The 19,130-nt window shown below is 35.6% G+C and overlaps 2 protein-coding genes across 4 annotated transcripts in view; one reads left to right on the top strand and one right to left on the bottom strand.

Moving 5' to 3' along the window:
* sh3yl1 (SH3 and SYLF domain containing 1) overlaps positions 1-9,012 on the top strand; it is an 89,532-nt gene extending 80,520 nt beyond the window's left edge. For both annotated transcript variants that reach the window (XM_066713280.1, XM_066713197.1), the window contains one exon: positions 6,147-9,012. In XM_066713280.1, coding sequence (XP_066569377.1) covers positions 6,147-6,340 — 194 coding nt within the window. In that variant the 3' untranslated portion in view covers positions 6,341-9,012. The remainder of the gene's footprint in view (positions 1-6,146) is intronic.
* On the bottom strand, positions 9,013-18,709 carry LOC136758508 (solute carrier family 22 member 6). 2 transcript variants are annotated; one of them, XM_066712987.1, is made up of 10 exons: positions 18,494-18,709; positions 17,532-17,632; positions 15,857-16,011; positions 14,858-15,026; positions 14,655-14,757; positions 13,297-13,427; positions 12,495-12,712; positions 12,106-12,214; positions 11,421-11,648; positions 9,013-10,255 (listed from the first exon to the last, which is right to left on the bottom strand). In XM_066712987.1, the coding sequence occupies exons 1-10, from the start codon at positions 18,707-18,709 to the stop codon at positions 10,138-10,140; spliced, it is 1,548 nt and encodes a 515-aa protein (XP_066569084.1). In that variant the 3' UTR covers positions 9,013-10,137. The 2 variants fall into 2 exon arrangements, with proteins under 2 accessions (XP_066569084.1, XP_066569171.1); XM_066713074.1 differs by having other exon boundaries at positions 11,421-11,537.
* Positions 18,710-19,130: the final 421 nt, after the last annotated feature.

The following is a 19,130-nucleotide window of genomic DNA, read 5'->3' as shown; positions in this document are numbered from 1 at the left end:
GCCCCATACGCAACAAACTGCGATGCACTGTGTGTTCTGACACCTTTCTATCAGAACCAGCATGAACTTTTTCAGCAATTTGAGCTACAGTAGCTCGTCTATTGGATCGGACCACACAGGCCAGCCTTCGCTCCCCACGTGCATCAATGGGCCTTGGCCACCCATGACCCTGTCGCTGGTTCACCGCTTTTCCTTCCTTGGACCACTTTTGATCGGTACTGACCACTGCAGACCAGGAACACCCCACAAGAGCTGCAGTTTTGGAGATGCTGACCGTCGTCTAGCATCACAATCTGGCCCTTGTCAAAGTCGCTCAGATCCTTACGCTTGCCCATTTTTCCTGCTTCTAACACATCAACTTTGAGGACAAAATGTTCACTTGCTGCCTAATATATCCCACCCACTGACAGGTGCCATGATAATGAGATTATCAGTGTTATTCACTTCACCTGTCAGTGGTCATAATATTATGGCTGATTGGTGTATATCATTATATTTTATGTATTTATTGCTGTGAAATCCATTTCGATTTTTAATGATGCCAACATTTGTATGGCTTTTGACCACATTTTATTTCATAGAGAGAAAGGGGGTAGGTTCAATCTTTTTGTTTGTGATTCTTGGTGATGAAACTCTCCATCAAAGTGGCACCTTAAAGAATTGATGAGCGATTATTCAAAGATGTAAAAAAAACAAAAAACATTTGAAGATGTTAAAAGAATAGCCAATGAACGAACTGCCTGTCCCCTGGAGATGCAAGTGAATTTGTGGGTGGATATTACTTAAGCCCACAGACCCACTTTGACTACTGAACATGTGCATAAATGAGAGTAGTCTGCTTTAATCACATATTCAGCTTCAAATCAGTATGCTTTAGAAACATTTGTTTACATTTTAACTCTTTATCTACCGTAATGTTGAAAGCTTGGAGATAGATATGAGTCCTGTTCAGCAATTAATAGGGTTTACCCTGATCAATGAAGGTGAATGAAACCTTTTGTTCCTGACTTCAGCAAGATGTTTGTACTGAAAAGCTTCAAAATACAATTTCACAAAGGATTGAGCAACCTAAAAGTTTAAACTGATTTTTAACACAAACTTTCAATCTACCATATGTGAATGTGTAGGCTGCCATCTAGTGTTTGATTTATTTTCTTAAGTATCCATAATCCAGCATTTGGGAATGTTGTGGGGGAACAATAATGTCATAAGCCCTGTAAAATATCAATGAAAATATAATAATACATTTTAATTAAAAAGTAAAATCATGTTCTTTTTCAAAAGACCAATAAGCACTCTCACCAGCTTTTTAATTTAACATTGTTTTTCCCTCCCGGAAACCAATATTTGGACTGTGTTCCATTGACTGTGACTGTGATATATATTATGCAGACAGAAAAGCAATTAAGATGTCCATCAGAATGTTCTGTTGACTCAACGGGCTGCTTACCATAATATTTACATGGATAAGGATCCTTAAAGAAATAGTTGACACCTTAAGGATATTTATATATGTATTTCTGATAATATTTGGTCTGGATCTTTTATATTGTTTATGTTACCTAGGGAACAGTTTGCTTGGCTAAATAGTTTAAAAACCAGTCTGTAACAAGAACAGAAAGCAAACCTTCAGATATACCTAGCCTTATATGTAAATACATATGATATTTGTTCTTATAGACATTCTTTACATACTGGAGTACTCAAAGCCATCCCACTATGTATTATTGGGATGGGCTTGAGTACTCTGGTACATAGACAATATTCCTTGAACAAAATTTCATATACATTATACTTTTCATACATACCTCCTTAAACTGTATACCACATTAATTACGATGATTATCCTAATTCTCTGAATGATTGAAGAGCTACTGCAAAATTATACACATTAGGGGGCATCTAGCATCCAAGTTAAAGGTAATGCACCCTGTCTTCCTACAGTCAGTGTGATCATGTACAGTACATACTACATCATAGCAAATGCCTTATGACTGGTATCAAGCATCACATTCAGTGCTTAAGCTATAGCATTTAAAACTATACATTAAGATTGTTTATTAATTATATTGTCTGGCATTAGGCTGGAATCTTCAGGTAAGGTTGAATACATCGACAGTAGCATAATCAAAATTCCTAGGCCTAACCTGTGTGTGATAATATATATATATATATATATATATATATATATATATATATATATATATATATATATAAACACACATACAGTTCTGTGCAAAAGTTTTTGGCAGGTGTGAAAAAATGCTGTAAAGTTATTATATTTATCAATTAACAAAATGCAAAGTGAGTAAACGGAAGAACGATTTACATCAAATCAATATTTGGTGTGACCACCCTTTGCCTTCAAAACAGCATCAATTCTTCTAGGTACACTTGCACACAGTTTTTTATGGCATTTTGGCTGCAAGTCTTCCATGAAGGCCACTTCTGACCAGACTTCTCCACACAATACAAGGGTGTACCAGGTCCAGATTACTCCGTCGGACTGCCAAATGGTGGCGAGCTTAACACCACTCCAGCCGACGCTTGGCATTGCGCATGGAGATCTTAGGCATGTGCGGCTGCTCGGCCATGGAAACCAATTTCATGAAGCTCCCGACAAACAGTTCTTCTGCTGATGTTGCTTCCAGATTCAGTTTAGGTACTTGGAAGTGATTGTTGCAACCAATAAAATAATATTTTTTACGCTATGTACTTCAGCACTCAACAGTCCTGTTCTGTGAGCTTGTGTGGCCGACCTCTTCGTGGCTGAGCTGTTGTTGCTCTTAGATGTTTCCTCTTAATAATAACAGCACTTACAGCTCACCAGGGAAGCTCTAGCAGGGCAGAAATTGGACAAACCTACTTGTTGGAAAGGTGGCATCCTTTCAGCCACATTGAAAGTCATTGAGCTCTCAGTAAAGTTCATTCTACTGCCAATGCTTGTCTAAGGAGATTGCTGTGTGGCTTACATTTACAGTGGCTCTCAAAAGGATTCACCCCCCTTGGACTTTTCCACATGTCATTGTGTTACAACATGAAATCAGAATCGATTTAGGAGGAGTTTTTGCCGCTGATCAATGCAGAAAATGTCCATGATGTCAAAGTGAAAAATATGATCTGCATTTTTTTCTAAATTAATAATTAATTGAAATTAATTGAATGCATAAGTAATCATCCCTTCAGTCTATATTTTGTAGAGGCACCTTTGGCAGCAATTACAGCCATAAGTCTCTGTGGATAAGTCTCTACCAGCTTTGCACATCTGGACACAGCAATGTTTGCCCATTCTTCTCTGCACAATTGCTCAAGTTCCATCAAGCTGGATGGGTACTTTTGGTGAACAGCAATCTTCAACTCTTTCCACATTCTCAATTGGATTGAGGTCCAGGCTTTGACTAGGCCACTCCAGGACATTGACCTTTTTATTTTTAAGCCACTTCAGTGTGGCTTTGGGGTCATTGTCTTGCTGGAAAATTAATCTTCTCCCAAGTCCCAGGTCTCTTGCAGACTTTTCTACTTTTTCATGTTTGAATGGTTAAACAGATGTTTGTTATTAATATTGTGGTATACATATATACATACAGTTAGGTCCATAAATATTTGGACAGTGACACAATTGTCATCAAACAATCAATATGTGCTTGAAGTCAGGGTTCGAATTAGGGGGGGGATTGGGGGGGTTGACCCCCCCTAATTAAGAGTTAGACCCCCCCGAAAGAGGGAAAAATAGAAAGGTTGGGGGGATCGAAAAATTAATATATCGTAATGTAAAATGCAGTCTGTTTCTCGGAAAATGCAGTCCCCCTCTCTCATGGGTACCCCCCCTGCTCTCACAGGTTTTCACTGTCACAACCCCCCCCCTGCTTTCACAGTTTTTGACCATCACATAATTACACTTTAGGAATTATACCCATTACACCCATTTTTATATGTGGTCCCCCCAATTTTAGGGGCTAAGAAATATTATGAAAAACTTACATAATCATGAATTAATTTGTGAGTTTCAATACTTGGTTGCAAATCCTTTGCAGTCAATGACTGCCTGAAGTCTGGAACCCATAGACATCACCAGATGCTGGGTTTCTTCCCTGGGGATGCTCTGCCAGGCCTGCACTGCAACTGTCTTTAGTTCCTGCTTGTTCTTGGGGCGTTTGAAGTACTGCTGCATATAGTTTGTTTTGTATTCAAAAGGAATTGTTGACATTTAATAGCCTATTATTGTCACCTCATACTCCTTACCTTGTCTCAATTAAAATTGATTGCTAACAATGCAAAGAGCAAGCACTGTGGGGCAAAATATTTAAATTTTTTTGTACGTGGAGACATTAACAACTTTTTAATGTATTTCTACATTAAATATTTAATTCAAAAAATAACAAAGACTCCTGCCAGGAATTGCAGGCTGACACAAAAAGGAAATGCAATCAGGAGACTATTCACAAAGCAGTACTAGACTGTGATTTAAAAATGGGACTGGGTTCAAGAAATTATGTGTCAGAAATATGTAAATTTAGTTTTAATCAGAATGGCAGTGCTCAGAGCCCTTCCTGTTATATGTTCCTTTCTGCTCCTGATAAGTTATGTATTAGTTAAGTACTTTAGTATTGATACTTTCACCTGATCAATTGACCTTTGTAAGTGAAATGGAGTTAACATTTTCTAGAGTGATTTTAGGTAATAAGTGATGGTGAAGTAAGTGAGGTATCAGTAACTCTGTTAATGCCTTGTTAAGGTGGAATGTTTTAATATTAACATGTACAAACCATTCTGGACCTAGCAGAAATAAAAATCTAACTCCTAACAGACAGGGTCAGAATTAAAGCATCTAATCATTTGATAATTTGTCTATAGGAGGACCTCATTTAGACCTTAGCTGTTACATTGCTGGGCAATTCCATGATAAAGTTACCCTAGCCATGAAAAAAATACCAATGCTTATATCAAAAACATATTTCTCCGTTTATATTAAAAGAGTTTTGTGCATACTGTATTATTTTGGTTCACTTGATGCATTGTATTTACTTTACAGCCATTTAAAGTAACCGTTGAAATAATAAATGCGTATCGAAAGCGTTAAAAACCTGTATAATACACACAATAATTAGTTTTAAGAGCACCTGAATACACCGCGATCTTAACTTCTTTAATAAAAGCACTGAAAGGAATTCACTATTCACTAGGCATCAGGGCGTTTTTTTCACGATCTCACAGTTATGTCTAGCAGTTTACAGCAGGCAACTGACACAGCGGAGCCTCATCAAGTTTTCACCTGCTAAGTAAGTGTAAACATAGGGAGGGACATACTGGGACGTCTGTCAACTACCAGTAAAACGGGGAGAAAGATGCATGCTTAGACAAATAGGCCACTGTGGGCCAAGTTCAGGTGATGAGGAAAGTCTGTATACACCACTGCTTTGGAGTGTATGTTTTCATGCAACACAGAGTCTGTTTTGGTTAATTATGTTTAACAGTTTTATTGTTTTTTTGTTTTTCTTTACTACCTAATTTTATACATTAAGGATAATTACACCACATGTTTATATTTAAGGAACAGTATTTGATAGACATTTTGAAATAAAATGGAGGTTGTTAGTTTAAAAGTTATTCATGTTCATACAGTGTGTACATTTAAGGTTTATGACAGGGCCTGCCTGTTAATACTTGTGAAATAACGGGAAAAACACCTCATAGAAATATTTATCCATAAGTTTATGGAACTATTTATGTTGGATTTGTTAATGTCTTGCCAGCAAAGAAATACAAAGGTTGAATTGGAGCTGAGCAGGGTGTCAGGAAACTTATTCCAGTTGTTAACCGAAACAGGTTCCACTTCAGTGAAGCAGTCCTTGTTGAATAAGTTTTAAGTGTTTTGAAGTTATAAAGCTGAACAAGAAACAGCAGTGTTGCATAAAATGGATTCGTTTTGAAAGTTTGTATTTATTTACACTTTTATGTATTTATTTACGATACTCCTTGTACATTTTTTAAACTTTAAATTGTTTTTTGAAATTAATCAATAAATGTTCAGTGAAGTTATGTTTATCTATGATGGTGTTTTAAAACTTAACTAAGAAAAAGACTAACTCAACTTTCCCTGTGGTAATCCAGTCAAAACAGTGTTGTTTTGTTGTACATTGTTTCAGGGAGATCATCAGGAGCCCAGCAGGTTGTTACAGCAATGCATCCTTTTGAGGGTCAGCAGCCAGGGGACCTGAGCTTCAATGTAGGAGACCGAATCACGGTGATCAACAAAACAGACTCTCAGTATGACTGGTGGGAGGGACAACTCGGAGGAAAGGTGGGAATATTCCCAGCAAACTTTGTATCCTACAACTAAGAGCAGCACAAGAGCTTTCCATCGTACCAGTGCTGATTCCGACTTGTTGGGGGTTATGTGGCTTGAACTGTGTGTGGTTTACTTAAAAGGATGCTAAGTTGCCGGGGTTTTGTTTTTCGGTTCCAATGTGCCTTTTGGGTTTCTCATTTTCTGTTTATGGAATGTCTTGTTAATGTTTCTTGTAGTAACTTTTGAATAGACACATCATGCTGAATTCAAACATAGCATGGATTAACAAAGTATTACGTATGTGCTGAGAACTATGCAAAGTCAAACTGAGTATATGATAATGCAAAATTGATGGGATTTAGGATTTAAGATGGAGAAGCCAGACAAACAATCCAGTCAGCTGTGGCCTCTGTCTCTGCAAGGTTACAAACCAAATACTGCCCTTCTGTTAGGTAAACCTGAGATTTTATTAAATACTCCCCAAGTAAAAGAATAGCTAAGGTGACGTAAGATATCAAGGTGCAATATGCCATAGTTTCTGTTCAGTGTCATGCTTAACTAGACTCGTGCTTAGTGCGAGTTGAAACATTAAGTTGGAAAAATAGCTGTGCCATCTCTTTTTTTTATATATTTTATACAACAAAACAAAGAAATTAATATAAGGCAGGAAATATTGATAGACATTTCACATTACTTCTAAAACTGATGTTGTAGAGGGAGTAAAATATAACGACAGTATTTATATAGATAATCGGAACAAGGACATCCAAATCCACTGGCAAACCAACATTTAAGCAGATATCAACTTAAACCTGAATCTCCTTATAAACTATAATTCAAGGATTCAACCAACTGCTTGTACTACTACTACTGACAAATATGAGTTGGCAACATATTGTCTAACAGCCCCTTGGAAGACTGATTTTAATATTCATTAACCTGAATGGAAATGTTATGAGCATTGTGGATAGTGAGGGAAAAAAAATATTTAACTCAAATTATCATCAGAAGCACAATAATAATATTGAGCTCTGTATCAGCTAAAATATAAGGTCACTTTTTTTGACTCACTAATGACTTGGTTTCAGGGTGTTCTTCACAGAATAATCTGTTAAAGATTTTTTTTGAAGATGTTTGCTAAAATATACTTCAAGTCCAGATTTGATCCACTCATTGATTGCAAACTACAGACTACATCATATTGGTTACATTTATGAGTGGAGGTCTTGTATTTTTCGATTAGCGTGGGGGGGTTAAGGTTTTGATTAAATCTTAGCCTTAGTATTCTAATGTAACACCATTAATACATAATGAGGTAAAGACTATGAAGTAATAATCCATATATTTTTATATCAAATTTTAAGAAGTTAATATACGTTTTTTCTTGTACTCTGCAGTGATGGTAAATGGTGATTTGCAATACATTTATAAAGATTTGAAATAAAGGAATCCATTATATTTTGTTATTGTACATTATGCATTCTTTTTAAGATTTGGGGGTTTTCTGTGAAATGGTATGAAATTAAATTTGAGGAATAATCAGCACTAAATATTTAGATGATGTATATGCACAGTTCCACAGTGCGATGTGATTAAAAAAAATTAAAAAATCACGTGGCATTATACAAACTGCAATGTGAATGACCGCTGAGAAGGAAATTATTAACCACACAGCTATTTGGTACTACTCTGGGTAATGTCTGAACAACTTGATTGAACCTTGGTTTCTGTCAAAAGACATCAACTGACATAAAGATTAGCACTGATCGAGTGGGGCAACCTTACCTTGTAGTTACAGCAGCTGTTTGTTACCAGAATGCAAAATTATAGAATATCTATATTATCCCCCTTTTGTATTATTATTTTAATTCCTGTTTGAGTATGATGGTGCTCTTTTGTGTATTCATCCAAGTCTAATTTTGCTCATGGCTACAGGAGGTCTTCACACCATCTTGGGTGACCTTATCACAAATTAAGCATACGTCATAGAGGGACTAGAAGCAATTAAAATGCCTTTATTTTACTGGCCAGATGGTATGTATCCTAATGAGTTTAAAGAAATTAGGGCTATAACTGTCAAATCTCTTTTAGACACTTTTTGAAGAATGTGAAAATAGCAGATATACCAGGTAACTGGATATTTTTAAATATAATACGTAAGTGAGACAAACTTTATAGATGAATCATCTTAACTTTAACAGGACAAATCCATGATTGGTATGATTAATTGGAAATTGATATGTATATTCCATATACGAAATAAACAATAAACGAGAAGTAAAGGAAACATAGCTGCAAAACCAATGAAAATATACATTTTCTTTGTGGAATGTAAATGTTTTTCACATTAACAAATCTACTATGCATACCTGTCCTTTCATGGTAATTTCCAGGTGTCCGGATAATTGAGGCCTAGTTTCAATTAAAACTTAAAAATATATTTGTGTTATATGAATGTATATGCACAACCTGTGAGCATATATAAATCATATTTCACTCGTAAGATGATCATTCATATATTTTTCAGTGTGCTGCAAAGGTTATAACAGTGGGAATGAATCACTTGGGTGACAGCTGAGAACAGTAATGAATCGGAGTACACAGCTGAGTGATTAGCAGATTGTGATTTGAAGATATCATGTAAATGTTTGAAGTACATGCGTCTACAATACTAAGTGTAATCTCTCAACAAAATCAGTTAATAAAGAACTCAGACTTGCTGATCATGATTAATTTCTCAATTTATTAGTAGCACAAAACTTCCTATGTAATGAAGAACAGTTCTTTATAACTGCCTCTCTGGGGTTTTTTTGTTTTTTCTAAATCACACAAAATTCCAAACTTAGCCTTGAAAATGCACCATTTCCTCTTCCCTGGAAGGGTGTACAATGCAAATCAGATAACCTGCTGTCCTACGCTGAGGGATTTTTGTGAAGAAATGTAATTGAGGAAACTAAGTTACATGAAACAATAACTATAGGAGCACACCTAATGCAGACATGATAGATCTTTAGTAACATTCAGGTTATTTCTCAATAGGGATTTATATGAAAGACATTCAAAAAGTAAAAAAGTAAAAAACAATTCCTGGCCACAAATGAAATATTCCATCTATCCCAGTATTTTAGTGGAGGAAATTTTTCCACATATGAGTCAGCAACTACAATGGAGAGATTTGAATTGTGGGGAAAACCTGAATAGATAATCTGTATAGAACAAGATTCAAGTATACTATCACACTATTATATTCCCCGTAAATCATAGACCATACTGCCCTCTTGTGGACAGAAAAAATCACTTGTATAACAATTCACCTACCAAGTATAAATGCCTTTTAAACTCAATGGGTTAAGAATATGTTCCAGTTAATATTAAACTGGTTATTATAGGTTTAAATATGTGTATGTAACCTGAAATAGTCCATCTATGTAGAAAGTACAGATTGAGAACTAATGATAGGATTCATTCTTTATGGAAAGAATTCTGTTGTGATCAAGGGGTTTTGGCTTCTTAAAAATAAAGAAACAGATGTTTAAAGCATGGTGTGGATTCTAACGGAGTAACATCCCAAAGTCACAGCTAGATATGGTTCTTAGACCAATAAGATACTGACAACCACAACAGCGCAACAGAAAGGGCATGGCCTCTGATTCATGATCAAAGCAGAAATTAAAATGGGAAGCTAAAAGTGCAGCTGTCATTACAATCTGGTTCACATTTATATGCATCACAATAAACAACTGAATGTGAAAAATGTGTGCGTTCGCTATCTGATTAAGACAAACAAACAAGTCAAAACATTTTTCAACTTAGCAGTATAACTTCAGTTCAACTTAGGTTGAGAGTTTCTATAGATCAGACATCATAAAGCTTGCTTTCTCCTCTTCGGTTGCCTCTTGATCTTGCTCTGGAGGTTTATCATTTTTGAGGAATGGGACTTCCTTGTCTGTGTATTTTTCTGGCTGCCTTAAAATTGGGAAAAAAATACAGTAGGGATGTTTACTTGTTGCCGCAAAATCAGAACTTTATTAATACAAATTAGGAATACATTTTAATCAAAATTCAATTAATTATATATATATATATATATATATATATATATATATATATATATATATATATATATATATATATACACACACACACACATTCTAAATACTATTTCTAATATTTGCTTCTCCTGATGAAACTAAAACAAATATCTATCATCAAGCTTGTAAAGGAGTAACAAAGTTATAAGTCAAAACTTTCTGATATTTTATGCAGTTAGCAGCAGAGGTGGAAAGAGTACTGAAAAATCCTACTCAAGTAGAAGTACTGTTACTTTGATGAAATTTTACTCAAGTAGAAGTAAAAGTACTGGTATAAAAAAAGTAAAAAAGTAAAAGTAAAAAGTAGCTCATTTAAAAAGTACTTTGAACAAAGCGTTGTCGCATGTTCTCCAAGCAAATATATATATATTTATATAATTATTACTATTTATTTTTCATGACTTCTGCGGGCAGGGTTCAATAAATGGTGCTCAAGAATTAGTTATTTATGTACTCTTCTAATTATTAATGTATTTATTGTCTCAAGTATTTAATCTCTAGTGCTTGCCAGATACATTCCAGATTTACCCCTATCCTAACAAAGTACAGGACTGTACTATCACTTTTTCTAAGTTATAAAGGTTTATAATTCACTTGGCTGTTTCAAGGATTTAAAGTGATTTTCAAAATCAAAGACAATTAAAGAGTTTGTTTTCTTATGCAGTGCCTAACGTTCTGGAAACACAGCAATCCAACTGGATTACATTATTGAAACGGACCTCCAGTTCTGTGACTCCGGGCAGGGGACTTGAATTCCACATACAAAAGTCCCTGTCATCTGGAGGTCAGTGACAAAATCATCACTCACGTGTGCGCTCTTTGAAAATTGTCGGCAAGATCTTCTCTGAGATCCTTAGAAGAAATCCCTGTCAATGTCATTCCAACACCTCTGCCCAATCCAGTAAAATGAACTGGAGCTTTGAGGAATACAACTAAGTGTTTTCCTTTCTAGAGATCCACGTTGTCATCCTCCACAACCAGCACCTCATTACCCCCTCGGAGTGCGTACTACTTGAACGGTTACTGTAAGTGATTCTTACCTTTCCCAGAAGAAGGAGAAACGTGACTGCCTCTCACAGTCCTTCACTGTGTCGGGAAGAGGGATGCCGCTCGTCTCAGGCAGTAGAAGACACAGGCCGCTTCCCACAATCGGGCCACTTCCGTAGCAAATCATCGCACCCAGAGAAATCCCACCGGCCGGGGACAGCAAGGTGTTCAATATGCACCCTATCCGGTACCACAAATTCACAAACCCTACACATTTTTGCCTGTGGTGGTGGGGAATTAAAGAAACTGCTCTTAATATTAAGTGTTTTTTTTCAGTGGCTACAAATGCTTCTGTCAGTAACACACTCGCGGTCTTCTAAGTTTAAAGACTGACAAGTAGACCTCCACTGTACTGCTGCTGGGCTTTACTAACTTATATTAGGAATATTAGGAAATGCTCTGTGCCTTTGTAAAGCCTTCTGAGAAATCTAAGCTAGCAATGTTAGTGTAACACAAAGACCAGAGTGAAAACTACACTCATATTGAATTGTTTCTGGAAGTAGACCCTGTGCCACTTCACATCCACTCTAATAACAATATAGGTATTTCAATACAATTCAGTAAATGATCATGCAAGCTGTAATTTCTTTTAAATCACATACATTGTTGTGTTAATTCCACTTTTTGATTGGCTATGAAATTAAAAACAAAAATGCACCAGAAAAGACCAATGGTTACCTTATGACTGTAGGGAAGAGTTCTATTCCATACAGCACTGACACAAACACTGTTGTCTGCATGCATAGCTTCCCCATTAATGCCAGTGTCAGAACTAGTGCAGGCATGTCTACGCAGAAATAGGAAAAAATACAACTTTACCATCATTACCATTTGTAATATATTATTGTTGTTGTTATTATTGTGTAACAAATTGAGCACATCCCTTTTTTTCCACTTGTTTTATAACAAAGGTGGTTAATACAGAAGTCATGACCATTTTATCAAGTATAGTGTCCACCTTTGCATTGTATTTTATTCAAGAAAAACTACTTTAAAACATGGTAAGCATCAAAGCCACAGTGAAGTAGCTTTAAAAGCAGGATTTAAAAAAAAAAAAAAAAACTTACCACAGAATTTTGAAACCAGCAGGGAGAGCAAACAGGCTGATCCGCTCATCAGCAGAAACGCCATGCTGAACGATCTGCGGCCACACCACGTCAGCAGGAAAGGAACCGCCAGAGTAGGGGCTTCTGACAGCCCCGAGAAGAACTGGGCAAGGTATATATTCACACCAAAATTTCCCACATTGAAACATATCCCAAAGTAAGTTAGAGCTGAAGCCAGACTGCAGTAAAAAGAAAACATAAATACACTGTCAATACAATACACTGAACATACTGAACTGGCAATGCCTTTTTTTTCTACACCTGCTAAAATAACAAATGCATTGTACTGTTACCTAATTTACATGTAACTCGAGTGGCCACCTGACTCCCATAATCCTAGGACCGTTAGAGACAGGACAGAATTTAAAAGTTGCCAATGAAACAAAACATTTTTTTCAAAGGTCATTCATTATACTGGATTTAGGTTGGTCGAAGTCTGCTTGTATATGAAAAATACTGAGAGATAAATAAGATATATATGGTCATAAAGCTGTAACTATGGATCTGAGAAGGTGAGAACCAAACAGTAGGTTTGAATGGAGTTCGTTGGACCAGCTTCTGAAAATATAAAAATTTTGTCCCAAACTATATATCTAAATTCATGTGCTAATATTGTAGAATGATTTTGAACTAAGTTTAAATTACTTTTTTCTCCGTAGTGTTTATAACTGAATATAAAAATAAGAGCTCACCCTGCCACAAATCTGTGGGTTACAAAGCTCCTTTAAGAGTGAATTGCTACCAAACAGAAAATACCACCTGCCTTATATAACTCATTACACATAGTCGAAGGATTATAGTTTGTGATTTGAAGTGCTGCAGATCCGACTGCTTTTCAGTTTCACATCTTTGTGCAACGGAGTGCTGCATTTCCCCTTCCATTGTACCTAGAATCTGTAAACACATACATGTTTAAAACCACTTCATTTAATGGTTACGTTTGCCGTCTCACTCAGTATTGAAATGTAATATAATTCAGATTCTGATTAATTAACTTTTTTCCCCCATTATCTTCACTTATGGAGTTTACATACACCGTTTTTGTGAAGTTATGATGGACAATCACAGCTGGATCAGAAACTCGGGAGACTCAGGTTTGCAGACAGAAAAAGGACTCAATCACAAATGCAAACAAAATGTAACCTTAAAAAATGCAAGTGTGAATGATATCATCCTGTCATCCTATCCTAAAGAGCGGAGCATTTACTAGTCTGGGCTTATTGGTGTACATCCTAGATGGCACAGAAATAAAATTTCACATGACTATTATGTTGCTTCAATTACAATGCAATTCACTCATATTACTGTTCTTTGTGTATGTAAATCACCCTTTCTTCAATATTACTACAATTACCCTATATGCATTAGCACCTCACCAATACTGAACGTAAGAATGCACTTTTTTGTGTATATAGTGTTACACATTTTAAGTTTCAGTGCTTCTTCTGGCCCATCAATATTTTTCCCATTTTTAGTTCCTAAGACTATTAATTTGTTGTTTTGTTAATTCGCATTAGCAAAGCAGCCACAGAAGAGCTTTGGATTTTGAATATTTTCCAAAAAGTTGAAAATGCAATCTGCCAACTCAATATTTTATTCAAAATCGTTGTACATGTAAAGCTTTTTTAACTATACTGCTTTAATCTACATGATTAAAAGTAAAATAAACACTTGATTGAGATCAGGCATACATTTGTTAAAGTCGTTTGTACTGGAAGACTCCAGCTGGTGTACATTTATTATGAATGGAAAATTTGGCTTCTTCTTCCAGAAAATAAGCTAATGTAAAAAGCTAGAAAAAGCAAATCACCTCAGTAGTCATTATGGTGGACAAATACACATTAAACTGGAATTATTTTCCAAAATATATGGTTTTATATTAATTTCCTAAAATATTCATCCAAAGTCTATTTCAACATTGTGGTTATAATTTCTACATTTAACCTAAAAATTAGACTCAGGTAGTATGAAGAGATCAGAGTAATTTATAGCCATATTTCTGGATCCCATTCCTATCTCTTATATTTATATTGCTTGGTTTGAAATAAGCTGTGTACCCCCAGGGATTTATTTTCTCCTATTTTTATATTTTTGTAGCATTTGACTAGGCAAAAGTCTTACTAAATCCAAGCTTTCCTTGTCTTCCTTGCTTCTGCTCCTATACTTCTCAAGTGTCCTGAATCTTCCATTCATCATCAGCCATCTAGGTGACTCTGGAATAAAACTGGCACAGAAAAAATTATTTAAAAATGTTGCATTTATGTAGGCTAACCAAGGCTAAATTTAAAATGTTCAAATAAAATGAAATGCCATTTGTTCCTTACAAACAGATGGGGAGACACAGAATCTGTGGAACTGCAATGGCTAAGTGAAACTGCTGCCAGTCTGAGGTGAGGAACGCAATGGCTGCCAGACCCATCATCCCAATACTGAAGGAAAAGGATAGCAAGGCCGGGGGCCACATACGGTATTTGGGTAAACTCCACTCAACTCCTAAAGAAACAGAGTTACAAAGTGGTAATAATCATAATACATCATATAAAAGCTACACTGTTAAAATAAAATATTGCAGTACAGTATGGTATTCAGTGTACAATATCTGTGTTAAAAAACTTGATGTAAAGTTAATACATTTTAGCATTATTTAACCAGGGATATCTGCCAATGGTGTATCATAACCAAAATAAAATGTATCCTATTTTGCAAAATACTCCACACCATAAACTGTTCTTTTTCACCTAATTTAGTCCAAATCTGACAATCGCATCAACCTCTGAAAACTAGATTTATGATTATCTACCTATCTATCTAATCTATTTATCTATCTGTGTGTATGTGTGTGTGTGTGTGTGTGTATATATATATATATATATATTGATTCACTTACCCAAATCTTTGAAATTAGAGAATATGTCTTAAGAAGATAATTTAAAAATTGGTATTCTAATCTCAGGGAATATTTTCATACATTATGGGTTGCTAGTTCACGTTCACAACACAATTATTTGTCTAAAATAAGACCATAAAAATAATCTATTTTTGTATTTTGTAGTCCTTAAAACCTTAAATTGAATATTTAAAATGCATATGGTTAAACAGGTTGCGCATTTGGAGTACATATGAATGTAATTATTGTACTGTCATGATACTGAAAAACTGTTAATTGTATTAAAACCAAAAAGCTATTATGCATTACTGTAAATGGCATATTGTTTTAATTCGTTTTAGTGGCTGCAATATCACAATGCACCCTATCTTCAAGGAGATGCACCTGCAATTATACAATACAGTGAATACACATCAAAAAGTGAAAAGCATCTTACCCAAACTAAAACTGCTGATATTTATGCCACAACACGTTATTCCACAAATAAGACGAGCAGCAAGATGGAAAATGCCATTGGTTGTAAATGCAGACATCAGTGCTGTGAGTGCTTGAACAACACAGGTTCCAACAAGGATGATTTTCTTTCCATATCTTCATTAAAAAAATGATTATGTTAGACAGCCCTAGGGAAAGCAAGAAATATGCTAAAATATGAAAGTATTGCGGTCAATATAAATAAATGTGCTGTGTCTTTGGTTAGGTCACTATTAACTTCAATAACTGCATTTTCTGCAATACAAACCTATTGACTTTTTTATGATGGTTATTTTGGTAAATATGTTTTGTCTTTAATGATTCTAATGGTTTTTAAATCATTACACATTCAGATTATTATTTAACAAAATACACTACAAAGTGAATATTTGTTTTCATTTGAACTTTCACTTTGGTCTTCATTTCTTCTCACCTAGTAAGTAACCTTTATTCACATTGTGCTCAACGGAAATCAGAATCCCAACAAATCATAGTAGAGATTCCGAAAAGCACTCAATAATTCTAGAGATGAATGCCACAATGACTTCCTATGCAAGTGTTTCAGCAGGCAGTGCACAGACAGACTTCAGGGGGGGCTTGGGTCCCTGCCCTTTTCCCCTCAGACTCAACCAGTGCCCTCTTGGCCGGTGTTTAATGATTGTATTTTATATGGCCTCTGGGTTGCGGCCACTTTTTTTGGCCAAAATGTCTGTGCACGGCCCTGTGTTTCAGGTTATGTCTGAGATTTAAATATGAAACTGAACAGTTTGGTTGTGGTTGCTTTCACGCTCCTGGAGGTTTTTCATTAATCATTGTGGACTGTTCATGTAGCTGGATTGTTGTAGTACTATGAAATAAAGTGAAGTGCTACACATTGCATGCAGTACCATTTAAACGTTTTACGTGACAATGTAGTTTGCAGACATATGCCTTAAACTGGAAGAAACCGTTAAGTGTGTATTGTGTTTTCCACGTTATGTTTTCTCCTTTTCTGAAAACATTAATGAGAACTACATATCTCTATGTCCTTCCTGCTGTTTACAGGCATTTGGCAGCTTTGAATAATGTATTCTACATTTTTGTGAACTTGATCTGTACAATAAGCTAGAAATTGAAGAAAAAGCTGAATGAATCACCACCTGTGAGACTAATACATTTTTGAAAACAAAATATTGAATATATTTTGGAATTTCTAAATCACAGCAAACAGAGAGACTAACTTCTCACATCACACAGATTGTATTTTGCATGCCGTTTTATCATTAAATTATAATCTATGAATACATACTGTGGGATTCTAACTAAACAAAGATCTATGGGCATTCAATAGTTTCCTGTACTGAATTGTGACCGTTAATGGAAGTCACTCATTAATTCAGGTGGGTAACACATTAATGGAATCCTCATTGTTGAACTGTATTCACTGGTTTCTGACCTATGAATGTCTTTATTAACATTAGGTGTTTAAATTATTTTTCCCTATGTGTGATGAAGAAAATAAACAGCACTGTATTTAAAATCACTTTACAAACTACATTTGTATCCAAAGCATACATACTTTCGTTGAAAGTTGCTTAAGTTGACCCCTTTGAACTGAAAGATACCTATTTTGCTATTATTACAAAGAAGGATCTTACCTGTCTGCTAGAGCTCCTGCAAACAATGAACCGACCAGAAGGCCAGTCATGTACATAATTTGCCCGTAAGAAAGAAGTTTGGATTCCAAACATGCTGATCTCTGTGAAGTAGATATAATAAGGCACTTTTTATTCATTTATATATATATATAATTATTATTATTATTATTTTCCAAATAGGCTTCATTTTCTAGTCTTCCAGAATGTATTATGCCTAATTCAAGAATGAATTAACACTTAATTAATTAATATTATCCACATTGCATAGGTCCATCTACGGAATTCCTATAGTGTGCTATACCAATCGCAATTATATACATTAATAGTAGTAGTACTAATACTGCTGCCATTAGTACTGTAATTTAAAAAAAAATCCCCTCTGGAATGTATATAAAGTCATTTTACCATATTGTTCTGTATTCACTTTATGACAATGTTTCCTCGACATTATTTGGTTAGCTGAGTTTAACCTTAGAAAGTTCACTGAAAACTTTCTACGAAATTGGTGGCATTGTAGTTTAGTTAATTCCCTACACGATAGGCACATCTACTATGTTTTTCGGTTATTCATTATTTAAAATGTATTCTTTTAATGAATTTCACTAGACAAATGACAATGGAAATTTGCTATGCATAACACAATTGAAAATATGTAGATCTGCTAGTTCTTGATTGGTATCCTTGTAGAAGAGACCGATTCGTTTATTCTGCGTCTTTATTTACCAAATTTCACAATTTATTTTTCGAAACAACAATGATGGTCATATTTGAAAGCTGCACTCATTAAATTAGCTGCGTTAAAACACACTAAAGCCAGTTAGCTGCCCAAGATAGTTTCGTTTGAACTAGCTTGCACCTGAATTCATCTTCATTAAAGTCTTACTCTTTTGGTTTACAGTGTCAGGTTAGACCCAATCATTTGTTTAATAATAAGTTTGTTATTAGCTGTAGTTTCTACTCACGTTGCTGTTCTCTTCCAGGGTTTTCCACACGGTTCTGTTTGCATCTGACGTCTGGTGGGACACGTTTTTTCCTGGTGTCTCATGTGAGAAAGTGTCATTCCCAGTCTGGTCAGTACAAACCCATTTAACCACAAACACGTCTATGAAGAACATGGACGCAGAGAGGACGAAGATCAGGCTGAGCCGGCAGTACACGCCCGTCTGCAGGGGACACATCTGCGCAGCTTCACTGGCTCTCCTACTGCTGGAGCGACTCACTTCATGTCTTCAAATATTCACAGAGACACTCTTTAACTACCTCTCCTGAAAATCACCAGTCCTGTGCAAGACGCAAAAACGGGTGTCCGGTCTGCTGGCCAGTGAATGAGCTTTTAAACTCGGCACTGCTCTCATTACAATCGCAATGTCCACAAACGTGAAGCTGTGTTTCTTTAATTGCTTCCGACCCAGATCGAGACAGTCGCATTAAGCTAACGTTATCAGCCTTACAAGCTAGGAGTGTATAGGCTGAAAGGGGGCCTTTGGGAACTGCTGTATCAACATGCATTTCAAATATAGTTTGTTTGGCCTGTTGAGGAATCATACACGAATTAATAGTGTTACTTCAGCATAAACGAAAGCGACTGCTGAGCTCCCC

The sequence above is a fragment of the Amia ocellicauda genome, chromosome 1 (assembly GCF_036373705.1).
Source record: "Amia ocellicauda isolate fAmiCal2 chromosome 1, fAmiCal2.hap1, whole genome shotgun sequence".
NCBI lineage: Eukaryota > Metazoa > Chordata > Actinopteri > Amiiformes > Amiidae > Amia > Amia ocellicauda.
The sequence above is the reverse complement of the archived record's forward strand: the minus strand, read 5'-3'. Positions and strand labels throughout refer to the sequence as shown.